The sequence below is a fragment of the Heterodontus francisci genome, chromosome 46 (genome assembly GCF_036365525.1).
Source record: "Heterodontus francisci isolate sHetFra1 chromosome 46, sHetFra1.hap1, whole genome shotgun sequence".
Lineage (NCBI taxonomy): Eukaryota > Metazoa > Chordata > Chondrichthyes > Heterodontiformes > Heterodontidae > Heterodontus > Heterodontus francisci.
This window is the reverse complement of record NC_090416.1, coordinates 18,551,886-18,568,806: the sequence shown is the minus strand read 5'-3', so window position 1 is coordinate 18,568,806 and position 16,921 is coordinate 18,551,886. Positions and strand designations below refer to the sequence as shown.

General features: G+C 47.9%; 1 protein-coding gene across 1 annotated transcript; it reads left to right on the top strand.

Moving 5' to 3' along the window:
* Positions 1 to 2,041: 2,041 nt before the first annotated feature.
* On the top strand, positions 2,042 to 15,966 carry LOC137356902 (synaptotagmin-11-like). The gene is made up of 4 exons (XM_068022741.1): positions 2,042 to 2,084; positions 6,267 to 7,087; positions 13,030 to 13,150; positions 15,656 to 15,966. Exons 1-4 carry the CDS (start codon positions 2,042 to 2,044, stop codon positions 15,964 to 15,966), a joined length of 1,296 nt encoding a protein of 431 aa, XP_067878842.1.
* The last annotated feature ends 955 nt before the right edge of the window (positions 15,967 to 16,921 follow it).

Here is a 16,921-nt window from a genome sequence, read left to right as displayed (position 1 = left end):
TGCAGTGGTTCAAGAAGGCAGCTCACCACCACCTTCTCAAGGGCAATTAGGGATGGACAATAAATGCTGGCCTGGCCAGCGATGCCCACATCCCATGAATGAATTTAAAAAAAAAATAATTTTGGTCTCCGCCCACAAATGGAAACATCTCGATATCTACCCTATTGAACCTCTTCATAATCTCAAAGACCTTGATCAGATCGCCCCTCAGTCTTCTAAAGGACATACCCTCGGCTCCCTCAATTGCCCTGATCCTCCAGTAATCTGCAGTCATGAACAGCCATGTTATCTCATCTATCCAGACCGACAAACCCAGTCACCTTTCCAACACAGAATTCCGGTCCCGCTTGAACAAATCCAATATCCTGGCCCTAACCCGATTCCTGACAGCCTGTGAACCCCTCCCGAGCCCAGAAGTGTCCAGGGATAGATGTCGGGTCCCCACCACTGCCCAAGCTGGGATCACCTAACTCAACAGGGAATAGAAACCAACTTTCTGCACAGCAGTCCCACGCTGTGGCTCAGTGAGACAGAACATCATGGGTTCAAGCCCAACTCGAGACACCAGAGCTCAAAAATCTGGGCTGACGCTGGCAGTGCAGCAGTGAGGGAGTGCCACAGTGTCGGAGGTGCCCTCTTTCAGATGAGGTCCTGTGTTCCCTCTCGGGTGGATGTAAGAGATCCCGCGGCCACTGATCCTGGCAAATATTTATCCCTTACCCGACATCGCTAAGACTGGTGATCTGGTAATTATCCCATTGCTGTTTGTGGGAGCTTGCTGTGTGCAAATTGGGTGCCATGTTTCCCACATTACAACAGTGACGACACATCAACAAGTATGTCATTGGGTGTAAAGCGCTTTGGGATGTCTGGACGAGCACGATGGAAATGCAAGTCTGTCCGTCTTGGTGTACACACCCCCTGAGCCATGACAGAGTGATAATCTAACTCCCCATTGCAAGTGGCAGTGATCCCCACTGGAATGAATTCCCTATTTGTCTAGTTTCTGGGAATGATAGAGTTGACAAGACTGCTTCTGACAAATTAGTGAGAGTACAGAGCACATCACAGTCTGTACAAAAGTGAAGTTACAAGGGAATAGCTGAGAATTTCCTTCCTCAACATTTGTTATAACTGGTACTTTTCCAACACCTACATGGTTGGGTGAAAAGATTGTCAGAACATCAACACAAGCTCTCGCAATGGCCCCTTCCCTATCTCTGTAACCTCCTCCAGCCCCTACACCCCTCCCTCTCTCTGTAACCTCCTCCAGCCCCTACACCCATCCCTCTCTTTGTAACCTCCTCCAGCCCCTCCACCCCTCCCTATCTCTGTAACCTCCTCCAGCCCCTACACCCCTCCCTCTCTCTGTAACCTCCTCCAGCCCCTACACCCCTCCCTCTCTCTGTAACCTCCTCCAGCCCCTCCACCCCTCCCTCTCTCTGTAACCTCCTCCAGCCCCTCCACCCTTCCCTATCTCTGTAACCTCCTCCAGCCCCTACACCCCTCCCTCTCTCTGTAACCTCCTCCAGCCCCTACACCCCTCCCTATCTCTGTAACCTCCTCCAGTCTCTACACCCCTCCCTATCTCTGTAACCTCCTCCAGTCCCTACACCCCTCCCTATCTCTGTAACCTCCTCCAGCCCCTACACCCCTCCCTCTCTCTGGAACCTCCTCCAGCCCCTACACCCCTCCCTATCTCTGTAACCTCCTCCAGCCCCTACACCCCTCCCTATCTCTGTAACCTCCCCCAGCCCCTACACCCCTCCCTCTCTCTGTAACCTCCTCCAGCCCCTACAACCCTCAGAGATCTCTGCACTCCTCCAATTCCGGCCTCTGGACCATCCCTCGATTCCCATCGCTCCACCAATGGCGGCCGTGCCTTCAGCTGCCTGGGGGCCCTCAGCTCTGGAATTCCCTCCCTCAACCTCTCCGCCTCTCTCTCTCTCTCTCCTCCTTTAAGACGCTCCTTAAAACCGACCTCTTTGACTGAGCTTTTCGTCACCTATCCTAATGCCTCAGTGTCGAATTTTGTTTGATAATGGCTCATGTGAAGCACCTTGGGATGCTTTACGATGTTAAAGGTATGATATAAATGCAAGTTATTGTTGTAGTGCCCGTTGCAATACTGAGTCATGCAGATGAGGTAGTTAATGATGAAGTAAGGTGGAAGGAGGTTCATGTGCAGCATAAACGCCAGCGTGGGTCAGCCGGCCTGTTTAGGTGCTGTACATTCTCTCACATTCTACGCTCCTGGTCTACGCTGTGTGACCTGATCTTACCAAGGGTGGAAGTATGGGCACCAAAGTTTGCATCAATGTCCATGGGGTGGGGTGGGGTGGGGGGGAGGTGACAGGGAAAAGGAAAATCAGGGTTCCCATTCCTGATCACCATCCTGTGACTCTTCCTGGGAATGTCACCCACGAGGAGAGGAGAGGCTGCGATGCACAGTCCCGTCTTTCGGATGAGACGTTACAACTGAGAATTTGTTTGCCCTCTCAAAAGATCCCTCATTGCATGAAGATCTGGCGGGGGGGGGGGGGGGGCATTGGGAGAAGAAGAGCTCAGATGTTACAGATGTCAACAGGCAGTGTGTTTGAACGGTTGCCGCTGGCCAGGGGCCCAATCAGGCGTTGTGAAGATGGACCCGAAACCAATCATTGGTGTCTCAGTCACCGTGATAACAGAGTGCAGAGTAGAGGCCACGCACTCAAATCACACAAACACCTTGGTAAATGCCAAGCTGTCATGCATTATCAAACTTGCTAGGAGCTGTGGATGAAACCCTACTGTATAGTTCAAAAATAAAATGCATGGTAACAAATATCCGGGAGTGAGTTACAGGCTGGAATCTAATCGAGGGGTTCAGGGTGGTTTATATATAGAATAACAGATACTCGGGAGTGAGTTACAGACTGGAATCTAATCGAGGGGTTCGGGGGGTTTATATATAGAATAACAGATACCCGGGAGTGAGTTACAGACTGGAATCTAATCGAGGGGTTCGGGGGTTTATATATAGAATAACAGATACCCGGGAGTGAGTTACAGACTGGAATCTAATCAAGGGGTTCGGGGGGTTTATATATAGAATAACAGATACCCGGCAGAGAGTTACAGACTGGAATCTAATCGAGGGGTTCGGGGGGTTTATATATAGAATAACAGATACCCGGCAGAGAGTTACAGACTGGAATCTAATCGAGGGGTTCGGGTGGTTTATATATAGAATAACAGATACCTGGGAGTGAGTTACAGAATGGAATCTAATCGAGGGGTTCGGGGGGTTTATATAAAGAATAACAGATACCCGGGAGTGAGTCACAGACTGGAATCTAATCGAGGGGTTCGGGGGGTTTATATAAAGAATAACAGATACCCGGGAGTGAGTTACAGACTGGAATCTAATCGAGGGGTTCGGGTGGTTTATATAAAGAATAACAGATACCCAGGAGTGAGTCACAGACTGGAATCTAATCGAGGGGTTCGGGGGGTTTATATAAAGAATAACAGATACCCGGCAGAGAGTTACAGACTGGAATCTAATCGAGGGGTTCGGGTGGTTTATATATAGAATAACAGATACCCGGGAGTGAGTTACAGGCTGGAATCTAATCGAGGGGTTCGGGGGGTTTATATAAAGAATAACAGATACCCGGGAGTGAGTTACAGACTGGAATCTAATCGAGGGGTTCGGGTGGTTTATATAAAGAATAACAGATACCCAGGAGTGAGTTACAGACTGGAATCTAATCGAGGGGTTCGGGTGGTTTATATATCGAATAACAGATACCCGGGAGAGAGTTACAGACTGGAATCTAATCGAGGGGTTCGGGGGGTTTATATAAAGAATAACAGATACCCGGGAGTGAGTTACAGAATGGAATCTAATCGAGGGGTTCGGGGGGTTTATATAAAGAATAACAGATACCCGGGAGTGAGTCACAGACTGGAATCTAATCGAGGGGTTCGGGGGGTTTATATAAAGAATAACAGATACCCGGGAGTGAGTTACAGACTGGAATCTAATCGAGGGGTTCGGGTGGTTTATATAAAGAATAACAGATACCCAGGAGTGAGTTACAGACTGGAATCTAATCGAGGGGTTCGGGTGGTTTATATATCGAATAACAGATACCCGGGAGAGAGTTACAGACTGGAATCTAATCGAGGGGTTCGGGGGGTTTATATATAGAATAACAGATACCCGGGAGTGAGTTACAGACTGGAATCTAATCGAGGGGTTCGGGTGGTTTATATATAAAATAACAGATACCCGGGAGTGAGTTACAGACTGGAATCTAATCGAGGGGTTCGGGGGGTTTATATATAGAATAACAGATACCCGGGAGTGAGTTACAGACTGGAATCTAATCGAGGGGTTTATATATAGAATAACAGATACCCGGGAGTGAGTTACAGACTGGAATCTAATCGAGGGGTTTATATATAGAATAACAGATACCCGGGAGTGAGTTACAGACTGGAATCTAATCGAGGGGTTCGGGTGGTTTATATATAAAATAACAGATACCCGGGAGTGAGTTACAGACTGGAATCTAATCGAGGGGTTCGGGGGGTTTATTAATAGAATAACAGATACCCGGGAGTGAGTTACAGACTGGAATCTAATCGAGGGGTTCGGGTGGTTTATATATAAAATAACAGATACCCGGGAGTGAGTTACAGACTGGAATCTAATCGCGGGGTTCGGGGGGTTTATATATAGAATAACAGATACCTGGGAGTGAGTTACAGACTGGAATCTAATCGAGGGGTTCGGGGGGTTTATATATAGAATAACAGATACCTGGGAGTGAGTTACAGACTGGAATCTAATCGAGGAGTTCGGGTGGTTTATATATAGAATAACAGATACCCGGGAGTGAGTTACAGACTGGAATCTAATCGAGGGGTTCGGTTTGGTTTATATATAGAATAACAGACACCAGGGAGTGAATTACAGACTGGAATCTAATCGAGGGGTTCGGGGGGTTTATATAAAGAATAACAGATACCCGGGAGTGAGTTACAGACTGGAATCTAATCGAGGGGTTCGGGGAGTTTATATATAGAATAACAGATACCTGGGAGTGAGTTACAGACTGGAATCTAATCGAGGGGTTCGGGTGGTTTATATATAGAATAACAGATACCCGGGAGTGAGTTACAGACTGGAATCTAATCGAGGGGTTCGGGGGGTTTAATATAAAATAACAGATACCCGGGAGTGAGTTACAGACCGGAATCTAATCGAGGGGTTCGGGTGGTTGATATATAGAATAACAGATACCCGGGAGTGAGTTACAGACTGGAATCTAATCGAGGGGTTCGGGTGGTTTATATATAGAATAACAGATACCCGGGAGTGAGTTACAGACTGGAATCTAATCGAGGGGTTCGGGGGGTTTATATAAAGAATAACAGATACCCGGGAGTGAGTTACAGAATGGAATCTAATCGAGGGGTTCGGGGGGTTTATATAAAGAATAACAGATACCCGGGAGTGAGTCACAGACTGGAATCTAATCGAGGGGTTCGGGGGGTTTATATAAAGAATAACAGATACCCGGGAGTGAGTTACAGAATGGAATCTAATCGAGGGGTTCGGGGGGTTTATATAAAGAATAACAGATACCCGGGAGTGAGTTACAGACTGGAATCTAATCGAGGGGTTCGGGTGGTTTATATATAGAATAACAGATACCCGGGAGTGAGTTACAGACTGGAATCTAATCGAGGGGTTCGGGGGGTTTATATAAAGAATAACAGATACCCGGGAGCGAGTTACAGACTGGAATCTAATCGAGGGGTTCGGGGGGTTTATATATATAATAACAGATACCCGGGAGTGAGTTACAGACTGGAATCTAATCGAGGGGTTCGGGGGGTTTATATAAAGAATAACAGATACCCGGGAGTGAGTCACAGACTGGAATCTAATCGAGGGGTTCGGGGGGTTTATATAAAGAATAACAGATACCCGGGAGTGAGTTACAGACTGGAGTGTAATTAAGGGGGTTTGTTTAAAGAATATCCTGCACTCTGAGGTAATAGCGAGTGACTGGATACCAGTTGAATATATATTAGAACAAGGGTCCGCACTTTCAGTATCCGAGGGGAGGGGGAGTGCAGGGGTGAAATATTCACAGTGGCTATTTTAGTACACTTAGAGTCACAGTCATGGCGACATTGGATAAAATCTTTGTAGTCAGGTTGAGGTATTCTGACAAGCTGCATCATCACAGTATTATTCTGTCTTTCAGATGTCTCTCCGATTGTGGCAGGGTTTATTGGGGCGACAGTGCTGATTGTGTCGGCCTCGCTGACCGTTTTTGTCTGGGCCTGTTGCCACCGGCGATCGGGGAAAGTGGCCAAGAACCCGCCCTATAAGTTTGTGCACATGCTGAAGGGGATCAGCATCTACCCAGAGACCCTCAGCAACCGCAAGAAGGTCATCCGGATCCGACGCGAGAAGGATTGGCCAAGCGCCAACCAAGAGCTGGTCAAATCGCCAGGGAATGGCTTGTTCAGCGCGGGCAAGGAGGCAGTGGGACCTCGATCAGCCCCGTTTATTGATGAGCTGCACTTCACGACAGACTATGAAGAGAGTCCTGACACTGCCTCTCCGAAAGACAGTGCAAGCTCGTCCAACAGCAAAACCCCCTCGCCTTCATCTCCCGAGGTGGACATCAAGCTGGGCACTCTGAGCTTTTCTGTGGACTATAACTTCCCAAAGAAGGCGTTGGTGGTGATGATCCAGGAAGCCCACAGCCTCCCGGTGATGGACGAGACCACCCAGACCTCCGACCCCTACATCAAGATGACCATCCTGCCCGAAAAGAAGCACAGGATAAAGACCCGGGTCCTGAGGAAGACCCTCGACCCGCTTTTCGACGAGACCTTCACTTTTTATGGGATTCCTTACAATCAGCTCCAGGAACTGGTTCTTCACTTCCTTATCCTCAGCTTTGACCGCTTCTCCCGCGATGATGTCATTGGGGAGGTGATGGTACCTCTGGCGGGAATTGATCCCGGCAGTGGAAAAGTGCAGCTCACACAAGAAATATTAAAGAGGAACATACAGGTAAGCAGACTGATTCCGGGGAATGAGGGGATTCTGCTCGGAGGAGAGATTCAGTACATTTTGCTGGAGATTAGAAGAATGAGAGGTGATTTCATTGAAACGTGTAAGATTCTGAAGGGTTTTGACAGGGTAGATGCTGGGAGGAGGCTTCCCCACCATCACCGCCCCCTCTCTTGGCTGGCTGGAATGTCTGGAACCAGGGGACACAGTCTCAGGATAAGGGATCGGCCATTTAGGACCGAAATGAGGGGAGATATCTTCACTGAGAGTAGTGAATCTTTGGAATTCTCTACCCCAGAGAGCTGTTCATGTTCAGACACTGAGTATATTTAAAACACAGATCCATTGATTTTTGGACTCTGAAGTGAATCAAGAGATTTGGGGATAGGGCGGGTAAGTGGAGTGAAAGTCAAGGATCAGCCACGATCGTACTGAATGACGGAGCAGGCTCAAGGGGACCAAATGGCCTACTCCTGCTCCTATTTCTTATGAACTAAGCAGCCAGACTGTGAAGTACTTTTTAAGGTTAAATGCCCCCGTGCAGCGACAGGACTGACCACTATTGTGCCTTGAAGATCAGGACGTTTCCAGGATCAGTTGCAGCAGTCTGTGTAAATTAGCAGATCTTACCTGTTGTGCGAGCCTGGAGAGACGCACTTTTAAAAAATTCATTCATGGGATGTGGGCGTCACTGGCTGTGCCAGCATTTATTGCCCATCCCTAATTGCCCTTGAGAAGGTGGTGATGAGCTGCCTTCTTGAACCGCTGCAGTCCATGAGGGGTAGGTACACCCACAGTGCTGTTAGGAAGGGAGTTCCAGGATTTTGACCCAGTGACAGTGAAGTAACAGCGATATAGTTCCAAGTCAGGATGGTGTGTGGCTTGGAGGGGGACTTGCAGGTGGTGGTGTTCCCATGCATCTGCTGCCCTTGTCCTTCTAGATGGTAGAGGTCGTGGATTTGGAAGGTGCTGTCGAAGGAGCCTTGGTGCGTTGCTGCAGTGCATCTTGTAGATGGTACACACTGCTGCCACTGTGCGTCGGTGGTGGAGGGAGTGAATGTTTGTGGATGGTGTGCCAATCAAGCGGACTGCTTTGTCCTGGATGGTGTCGAGCTTCTTGAGTGTTGTTGGAGCTGCACCCATCCAGGCAAGTGGAGAGTATTCCATCACACTCCTGACTTGTGCCTTGTAGATGGTGGACAGGCTTTGGGGAGTCAGGAGGTGAGTTACTCGCCGCAGGATTCCCAGCTTCTGACCCGCTCTTGTAGCCATGGTAGTCAGTGGCACTGAGCTGTGGTTAATGATTAATCGATTAGTACTGAACCAAGTGTGGATATTAAACAGGGGCAGGATTGGGCTCTGAAACCGCGCCTGGCCAAAAACACTCCCAACAATTTACTGCCCAGGTTCCCACACGCTGATTACGCATTTGCCTGCGGAATCACAACACAGCGAGAGTCGACAGCAAGGGGGTCGATTAAACAAGATGTTGGTGAGATCAAGTGCCATCATTCCAGCCACTCACCATAGTCAAGTCACAGTGGGTAGCCCTCTCACCGCTGAGTCACTAGGTTCCCAGTTCAAGCCCTACGCCAGGGCGTGAACACAAAAATGAAGGCCGACACTCCAGTGCAGTACTGAGGGAGTGCTGCACTGTCAGAGGTGCCGTCTTTTGGATGAGAGGTTAAATCAAGGCTCCATCAGCCTGTTTGGGTGGATGTAAAGATTCCATTGCAGATCTCGAAGCTGAGCTGGGAGGTCTTGCTGGGGCCAATATTTATCCCTCAATGAAGATCACAAAAAAACAGATTATCTGAAAATTATCACAACGTTGTTGTGGGAACTTGCTGTGCGCATACTGACTGCTGTGTTTCCTACATGACAACACTGATAGCATTCAGAATGAACTTCACTGGCTGTAAAGCGTTTTCAGATGTCCAGTGGTCATGAAGGGCAAGACTATAGAAATGCAAGACTTCCTATTTTCCTCGTTACTGTGCTTTTTATCCAAGGGTTACTTTTTGAATTTGTTTTCTTCACTTTTCAAGTTCAGGGTCCTTGAGTTTCCCAAGGCACCCCAGGACAGGTACAGCATGGGGTTAGATACAGAGTAAAGCTCCCTCTACACTGTCCCCATCAAACACTCCCAGGACAGGTACAGTACGGGGGTTAGATACAGAGTAAAGCTCCCTCTACACTGTCCCCATCAAACACTCCCAGGACAGGTACAGCACGGGGTTAGATACAGAGTAAAGCTCTCTCTACACTGTCCCATCAAACACTCCCAGGACAGGTACAGCACGGGGTTAGATACAGAGTAAAGCTCCCTCTACACTGTCCCCATCAAACACTCCCAGGACAGGTACAGCACGGGGTTAGATACAGAGTAAAGCTCCCTCTACACTGTCCCCATCAAACACTCCCAGGACAGGTACAGCACGGGGTTAGATACAGAGTAAAGCTCCCTCTACACTGTCCCATCAAACACTCCCAGGACAGGTACAGCACGGGGGTTAGATACAGAGTAAAGCTCTCTCTACACTGTCCCATCAAACACTCCCAGGAAAGGTACAGCACGGGGTTAGATGCAGAGTAAAGCTCCCTCCACACTGTCCCCATCAAACACTCCCAGGACAGGTACAGTACGAGGTTAGATACAGAGTAAAGCTCCCTCTACACTGTCCCATCAAACACTCCCAGGACAGGTACAGCACAGGGTTTGATACAGAGTAAAGCTCCCTCTACACTGTCCCATCAAACACTCCCAGGACAGGTACAGCACAGGGTTTGATACAGAGTAAAGCTCCCTCTACACTGTCCCCATCAAACACTCCCAGGACAGGTACAGCACGGGGTTAGATACAGAGTCAAGCTCCCTCTACACTGTCCCCCATCAAACACTCCCAGGACAGGTACAGCACGGGGTTAGATACAGAGTAAAGCTCCCTCTACACTGTCCCCATCAAACACTCCCAGGACAGGTACAGCACGGGGTTAGATACAGAGTAAAGCTCCCTCTACACTGTCCCCATCAAACACTCCCAGGACAGGTACAGCACGGGGTTAGATACAGAGTAAAGCTCCCTCCACAAAAAAAAGGGGCTCGATGAAGCAAAAAGTTATTACATTGCCTATCAATGTGTCAGTTTCCACAGCAACGAGGGTCTCTGTTGTCCCACCATCACTTTTTAATTTCTTTGCCGTCTCCTGATGACCCTGTGGTTTGAGTGTACATATTAGGCAGTAAGTTGTGGCATGATCTGCATCTTCTGAGAATGATCTTGTGTGTGTGTGTGTGTGTGTGTGTGTGGGGAAAGGGTGATTTACTGAAATGGAACCAGGGTTGAGGGAATTCAGCTAATGTGGAGAGACTGGAGAAGCTGCGATTGTTCTCCTTAGAGCAGAGAAGGTCAAGACGTTATTTAATAGAGGTGTTCAAAATCATGAAGGATTTAGATCGAGAAAATAAAGAGAAACTGATTCCAGTGGCAGGAGGGTCAGTAACCGGAGGAAATGGCTTCAAAGCAATTGGCAAAGAACCGGAGATGGCATAAGAAAATTCTTTTTACGCAGCGAGTTACTGTGATCTGGAACACGCTGCCTCAAAGGGCGGTGGAAGCAGATTCAATAGTAACTTTCAAAAGGAGAATTGGAGAAATACTTGACGTGAAACATTTCGAAGGCGATGGATAAAGAGTAGGGGTGGGGAGTGGGCAGGCTCGAAGGGCTGAATGGCCTCCTCCTGTGCTGTAAAATTCTATGATGCTCTGAAGATAGTGGAGGATTCAGCTGGAGGCAGGGTTTAAAATTGGAGAGTGAGGGTTACAGGGAAGAGGAGATGGAGGGAGAGCATGGAAGAAAGGGAGATAATGAGAGAGAGACGGAGAAGGGCAAGAGGAAGAGGGAAAGGGAGAAGGAAAGAGGAAGAAACAGACGCACACACATGGACATCATTTGAGATGCTGCGGTTGGTAAAGACAGATAGAAAAGCTGAGAAGGTGTTTGTGTGTGGGAGAGGAGTGTGAATCAGCACTCGGCTCCCATGTACTGTTAAACAGTTAACTCTTTCCAGTGTTCATTTGCTGTTAATAATGTATAATAGACAAAACCAGTAAATGAGACAGCAAATATACCAGCGAGGAAGATGAGAACAGAGCAGACCGAGTTTGTTTCTGTGGCCAGGACCCCTCTTTACTCCCAGTTTTCACAGCTCCCAACCCTCCCATCCAACAGGGCATCTACCTCCTGTGGAGTGAAGAGGAGTCAGTTATGGGATCCCTACTCTGAGTTGACACTGATATCAGCCTTGGCTAACTGGCAGGAGCTGAGTGCGAGTGCTCCCAGTCATTCCCAATTGTTTTTCCTGGTAGTTCAGTCGGTAACATTCTCTCGCCTCTGAGTCCAAGTCCCACTCCAGAGGATTAAGCACAAAATCCAGGCTGACACTCCCAGTGCAGAACTGAGGGAGTGCCACACTGTGGGAGGGTCAGTACTGAGGGAGGGTCAGTACTAAGGGAGCGCCGCACTGTGGGAGGGTCAGTACTGAGGGAGCGCCGCACTGTGGGAGGGACAGTACTGAGGGAGCACCGCACTGTGGGAGGGTCAGTACTGATGAGCGCTGTACTGTCGGAGGGTCAGTACTGAGGGAGTGCCGCACTGTCGGAGGGTCAGTATTGAGGGAGTGCCGCACTGTCGGAGGGTCAGGACTGAGGGAGGGTCAGTACTGAGGGAGGGCCGCACTGTGGGAGGGTCAGTACTGAGGGAGCGCCGCACTGTGGGAGGGTCAGTACTGAGGGAGCGCCGCACTGTGGGAGGGTCAGTACTGAGGGAGCGCCGCACTGTGGGAGGGTCAGTACTGAGGGAGTGCAGCACTGTTGGAGGGTCAGTACCGAGGGAGCGCCGCACTGTCGGAGGTGCTGTCCATCACTTGTGATTTAAGAGTAGGGAGTGTGATACAATAGATTTCAGCAGATTTGGCTTTGGGAAGGGGGAAAAATCAGCTGAGATTTCCAGTCTACATCACTGAGCAGTGACCTCTCCTGTATGTGTGGGTGTTGGACCAGGAGAGGAAAGGGCTTCCTCCAGAGTTGATTATTGTGCCAATACACACTATCCAGGTATAGCCACTTAACGTTATGGGGAAAGGTGTTTAGATAGAGTAAATAAGGAGAAATTGTTTCCAGTGGCTGAAGGGTCGTTAACCATAAGAGACAGATTTAAAGGTGATTGGCCAAAGAACCAGAAGTGACACGAGGATAAACCTTTCTATGCAAAATTGGACAAATAGTTAAAAGAGAAAAAAAATGAACTGCTTTTGAAGAAACTTTTAATTGCAAGGTGTTGTTAAGAGTCTAGTTCATTCCTTCTTGTGTTCCAAGAAGGCAAAGATACAGTCGTCACCATCCAAAAATTTAATTTTGTATTTTAATCAGGGAAATGATTTGCAAGTTCATTTTTGATTTGAATATTTTATCTTTATGTATCTACTGTCAGCACGTAGCTAAGAACCTTTTTGGTGGACTCGGGGATTTCAAAAGGAGAATGACATCACGGGACACTGTTGTATGGGAACAGTAACCAACCACTCAGTATTTAAGAGTCAGCAAGTTGTCACGACAATTTAAATAGTCCAAATTTTAATTGGGTGCAGAGTGTTTAGCATTGAGAGTGATCAAACAGAGGCAGTAACAACAATGGGAACGAGTCAGCATTAAAGCTTTGTCTCCGGTTAATTAGGTGATATCATGCAATGTGTTTTCCCCTGGGGTGGGGGCAAGCTGGTAAAACTCATTGTCAACTCGAGACGCCAGGATTATCTCTGTTTACCTCCTCCTCTCAGTGGGATTACAGCATTGCCTTTGTTTGGGATTTGAGCCTTCCCACTGACGACTGATGAATTTCACTGCCCGGTGTTTTTTTTTTGTTGTTGTTTTGTCTTTCAGAAATGCGTCAGCAGGGGGGAGCTGCTAGTTTCACTCTGTTACCAGCCTGTCACTCACAGACTGACGGTGGTGGTGCTAAAGGCCAGACATTTACCCAAGATGGACATCACCGGTCTCTCAGGTAGCAGTTATTTACTCCAAGACGTCGAATGTCCCAACAAAGCTTCCGAAATAGCCAGCTAGTCGCACCCAGACAGAAGCCTGAAAATATTTGCCGTTGGGTTTAATAATGCTTGCGCATTCACAATCGGTTCGAAAGTTCATTGTGTTAAACAGTTCAACATTGGGAAACCTAGCCAGATGGGAATAAGCGCCCCCCCACCCCCTCTCTCTCCACTCGCTCCAATGATTATATGAAAGCCTGGGACTGTCTCAATCCAGTTTCCAGTGGCGACAGACCTACACTACAAAAAACATTTGCAAACACAAGCTTCTGGTATTTGAGAGTGGGGCAAGCAGTGACCTTTTCTTTTTACAAGATTCGTTCTTGAAAGATGAACAACGTTGGCAAAGCAGAATTTATTCCTCTCCTTAGTTACCAGAGAGCGTGTAGGAGTGGACTAACTAGAGTGGGACTGGAGTCACGTGTAGGCTAGGCCAAGTAGGGTTGGCAGATTCCATTCCTTGAGGGACATTAGTGAATAGTTGGGGGTTTTTTTTCATATAAAAAACAACCTAGCAGCTTTTTCTGGTCATTTTCTGGTACGACGGTAGGATTTGAACCTCCCAAGTTGCTTATGCAGAGCCGTAATGCCGAGGCTACTGTACTGGCGGTGGAAGAACTGGTGTTTCAGGGTGTACAGACATACCTGATGTCAGTGTTTCTAACATCTTCAGCAATCCTGTGAATATCCATTTCCTTCACCATCACGTGGAGTGAACTGGGTGGAGGTGAGGTGGAGGTCAGCGGATCAGTGTATACGATCCTCTTAGTGACTGACCCAAGCTGATATTCCTGTGGTTTCGAGTTTCCACCAAGTCGGGATCACCCGGTAACATTGAGTACCCATTAAGCTATGATGAGCATCTCTGAGCCACAGGAGGACTATGTATACTTTGTCTCCTTAGCTAAGGAAAGTTTTGGTTGCCTTAGACGGAGGGGTGCAATGAAGGTTCAATAGATTGACTCCTGGGATAAGAGGGCTGTTCTGTGAGGAGTGATAGAGTAGAATGAACCGATGTTCCCTAGAGTTTCAACAAATGAGCTGATCTCATTGAAACTTAATTCTGAGAGGTTAGCAGCTCGGAGGCTGTTTTCCCCTGTCTGGAGAGTCTCTGGTACAACTCTAAAAGGGGAGCAGGAGCAGAGGGACCCGGATGTATATCTACACAAGTCATTGAAGGTGGCAGGACAGGTTGAGAGAGCAGTTGATAAAGCATACAGTATCCTAGGATTTTAATAGGGGCATATCGAGTACCAGAGCAAGGAGGCTATGTGGGACTTGTACAAGGCACTAGTTTGGCCTCAGCTGGAGTACTGCGTTCCGTTCTGGGCACCGCACTTTCGGAAAGATGTGAAGACATTGGAGAGTGAGTGTAGAAATGATTCACGGGAATGGTTCCAAGGATGAGAAACTTCTGTTCGGAGAGATCGGAGAAGTTGGGACTGTTTTTCATGGAGAAGAGAAGGCTGAGGGGAGATTTGATAGAGGTATTCAAAATCATGAAAGGTTTGGACAGAGTAGAGAGAGAGAAACTGTTCCCACTCATATTAATATCAAGAATGAGAGGGCACAGATTTAAGGTAATTGCCAACAGAAGCAATGGCGACATGAGGAAAAACATTTTCTCATGCAGCGAGTGGTGAAGATCTGGAACGCAGTGCCAGAGAATGCAGTGGAGGCAGGTTCAATTGAGGCAGTCAAGAGGGATTTAGACTGTTACCTGAAAAGGAAGAATGTTCAGGGTGGGGGAGTGGCAATCGGCAAATTGTTCATTCGGAGAGCTGGTACAGACACGATGGGCTGAATGGCCTCCTTCTGCACTGTAACAATTCTATAATTCTAAGAGAATTAGGGGACAGTCTCAGGTTAAAGGAGTCGGCCACTGAGGACGGAGATGAAGAGAAATTTCTCCACTCAGAGGGTTGTGAATCTTTGGAATTCTCTACCTGAGAGAGTTGTGGGTGCTCAGTCAGAGTCAATCATTTAGTGTATTCAAGACCGAGATTGATAGATTTCAAGACACTGAGGGAATTAAGGGGTATCGGGATAGGGCGGAAAAGTGGTGTTGGTTGGGATGGTGATTGAGGCAATTGTGTTGACTTCAGTGGCTCAGGTTTTGAGGTTTGGCAGGGACTGCGGGCTGGGGGAAAGAGAGGGGGAATATCAGACAGAGCTCCCGCTCCCAGTTGTTGTCCAGTGACACTTCCTGAAAGGTGAGGGTGTGTGAGAATGGTGATGCCTCCTACAAGTTGACCCTCACTTTCTGACCTCACCTGTGAACATAAGCCAGAGGGTTGTGGGCAACATTCAAAAAAGCATCTGGGCCTTCAGAAGCAGGGTGGGGGGGGGGGTGGAAACTAGAAATTGTTGCAGATCAAGTAAGAACCTTCTGGTGTCAGGGCAGGACAGAGATTCCCAGAAAGCCTCTGTGCAACTTTTGTTCCTTCGTTCTCTTTCCACAGACCCATATGTCAAAGTCAACATGTTTTATGGAAGAAGGCGGGTCGCCAAGAAGAAGACACATGTGAAGAAGTGCACGCTAAACCCCGTCTTCAACGAGTCCTTTGTCTTCGACATCGGAGCTGAAACCCTGAGGGATGTCAGCATAGAGTTCCTGGTCATCGACTTTGACAGGACGACCAAAAACGAGGTGGTGGGCTGCACTGTGCTAGGGGCAAACAGTGCCAGTGCCAGTGGCGTCGAGCACTGGCGGGAGATCTGTGAGACTCCGCGAAGGCAGACAGCCAAGTGGCACACACTGAGCGAGTATTAGGTGCCACTGGTGGCGGGGGGGGGGGGGGGGGGATGACAGATAGATAGATAGAGAGAGAGGGGGAAAAAAAGCCGAGGGACTTAAATCTTAACAGGAACTTGGATTTAGCGATAGCAGAAAAAAACATCAGAAAAATACATCAAAAATGCAACAAAAAAAGTTCTCATTGGTTGGTAGTGTGATGTGGTGACCCACTCACATGGCAAGTGCAGAATATTTGACTCTATTCTACAAACCACCTGACTTATTTGCATGCCTGATTATATATATCTTATTTGCATATATTTTTAACATGCTGGGAAAAGTTCTCCAGTCTTCATTCATAGCCTCATCTTTATTTTATTCACTTCCATGCATTTTTTTTTCTCCAAGATGGAAGGACTGGCTGATGGAAATGGTTAAACACCAGCCTTTGGTTTCGAGACTTGTGTCCGGGTTCTGATCAAAACCACATCAATAGATGAAAGTCTCCCCCTGTCTGCCCACTGTAAGTCTCCTAAATGAGAGTTGAGGGGGGGGGGGGGAATGCTTCATTCCAGTGACCACAACACAAAACTGCTCAAATTTGAGAACGCACATGGTCAGTCTGACTCAGAGATGGCTGGTGTTGGGAAGAGATTGAAAAATGTCAGCTTGGTGCATTCGATTTTGGGGGCTGAGACACATTATAGGAGCTTGGGAGGTGAGGGAGGCAGTGTAGAGGCAGCTTTACTCTGCATCAACCAGTGTCCTACCAGACTTAGTGCAAGGAATGGATGGTGTACAGCTCCCCAGTGCCAACTTTCCTTATCTCGTTGAGCCAAAACTTAGGTTAAGCACAGTTTCACACTTATATCAAAGCTCCAAATACAAGTCCAACCAGCCAAGCCTATTGGTCCATAGCCTTGTAGGGTACAGCACTTCAAGTGCATATCTAAGTACTAAATGTTATGAGGGTTTCTGTCTCTACCATATT

What these genes read in the sequence shown, in the direction of transcription:
- LOC137356902 (XM_068022741.1), top strand. Translation starts at nt 2,042, where the DNA reads ATGGCTCATGTGAAGCACCTTGGGATGCTTTACGATGTTAAAG. An exon ending in TATTAAAGAGGAACATACAG is followed by an intron (nt 7,088 to 13,029) that starts GTAAGCAGACTG and finishes TTTGTCTTTCAG; the next exon opens with AAATGCGTCAGCAGGGGGGA. An exon ending in GGACATCACCGGTCTCTCAG is followed by an intron (nt 13,151 to 15,655) that starts GTAGCAGTTATT and finishes CTCTTTCCACAG; the next exon opens with ACCCATATGTCAAAGTCAAC.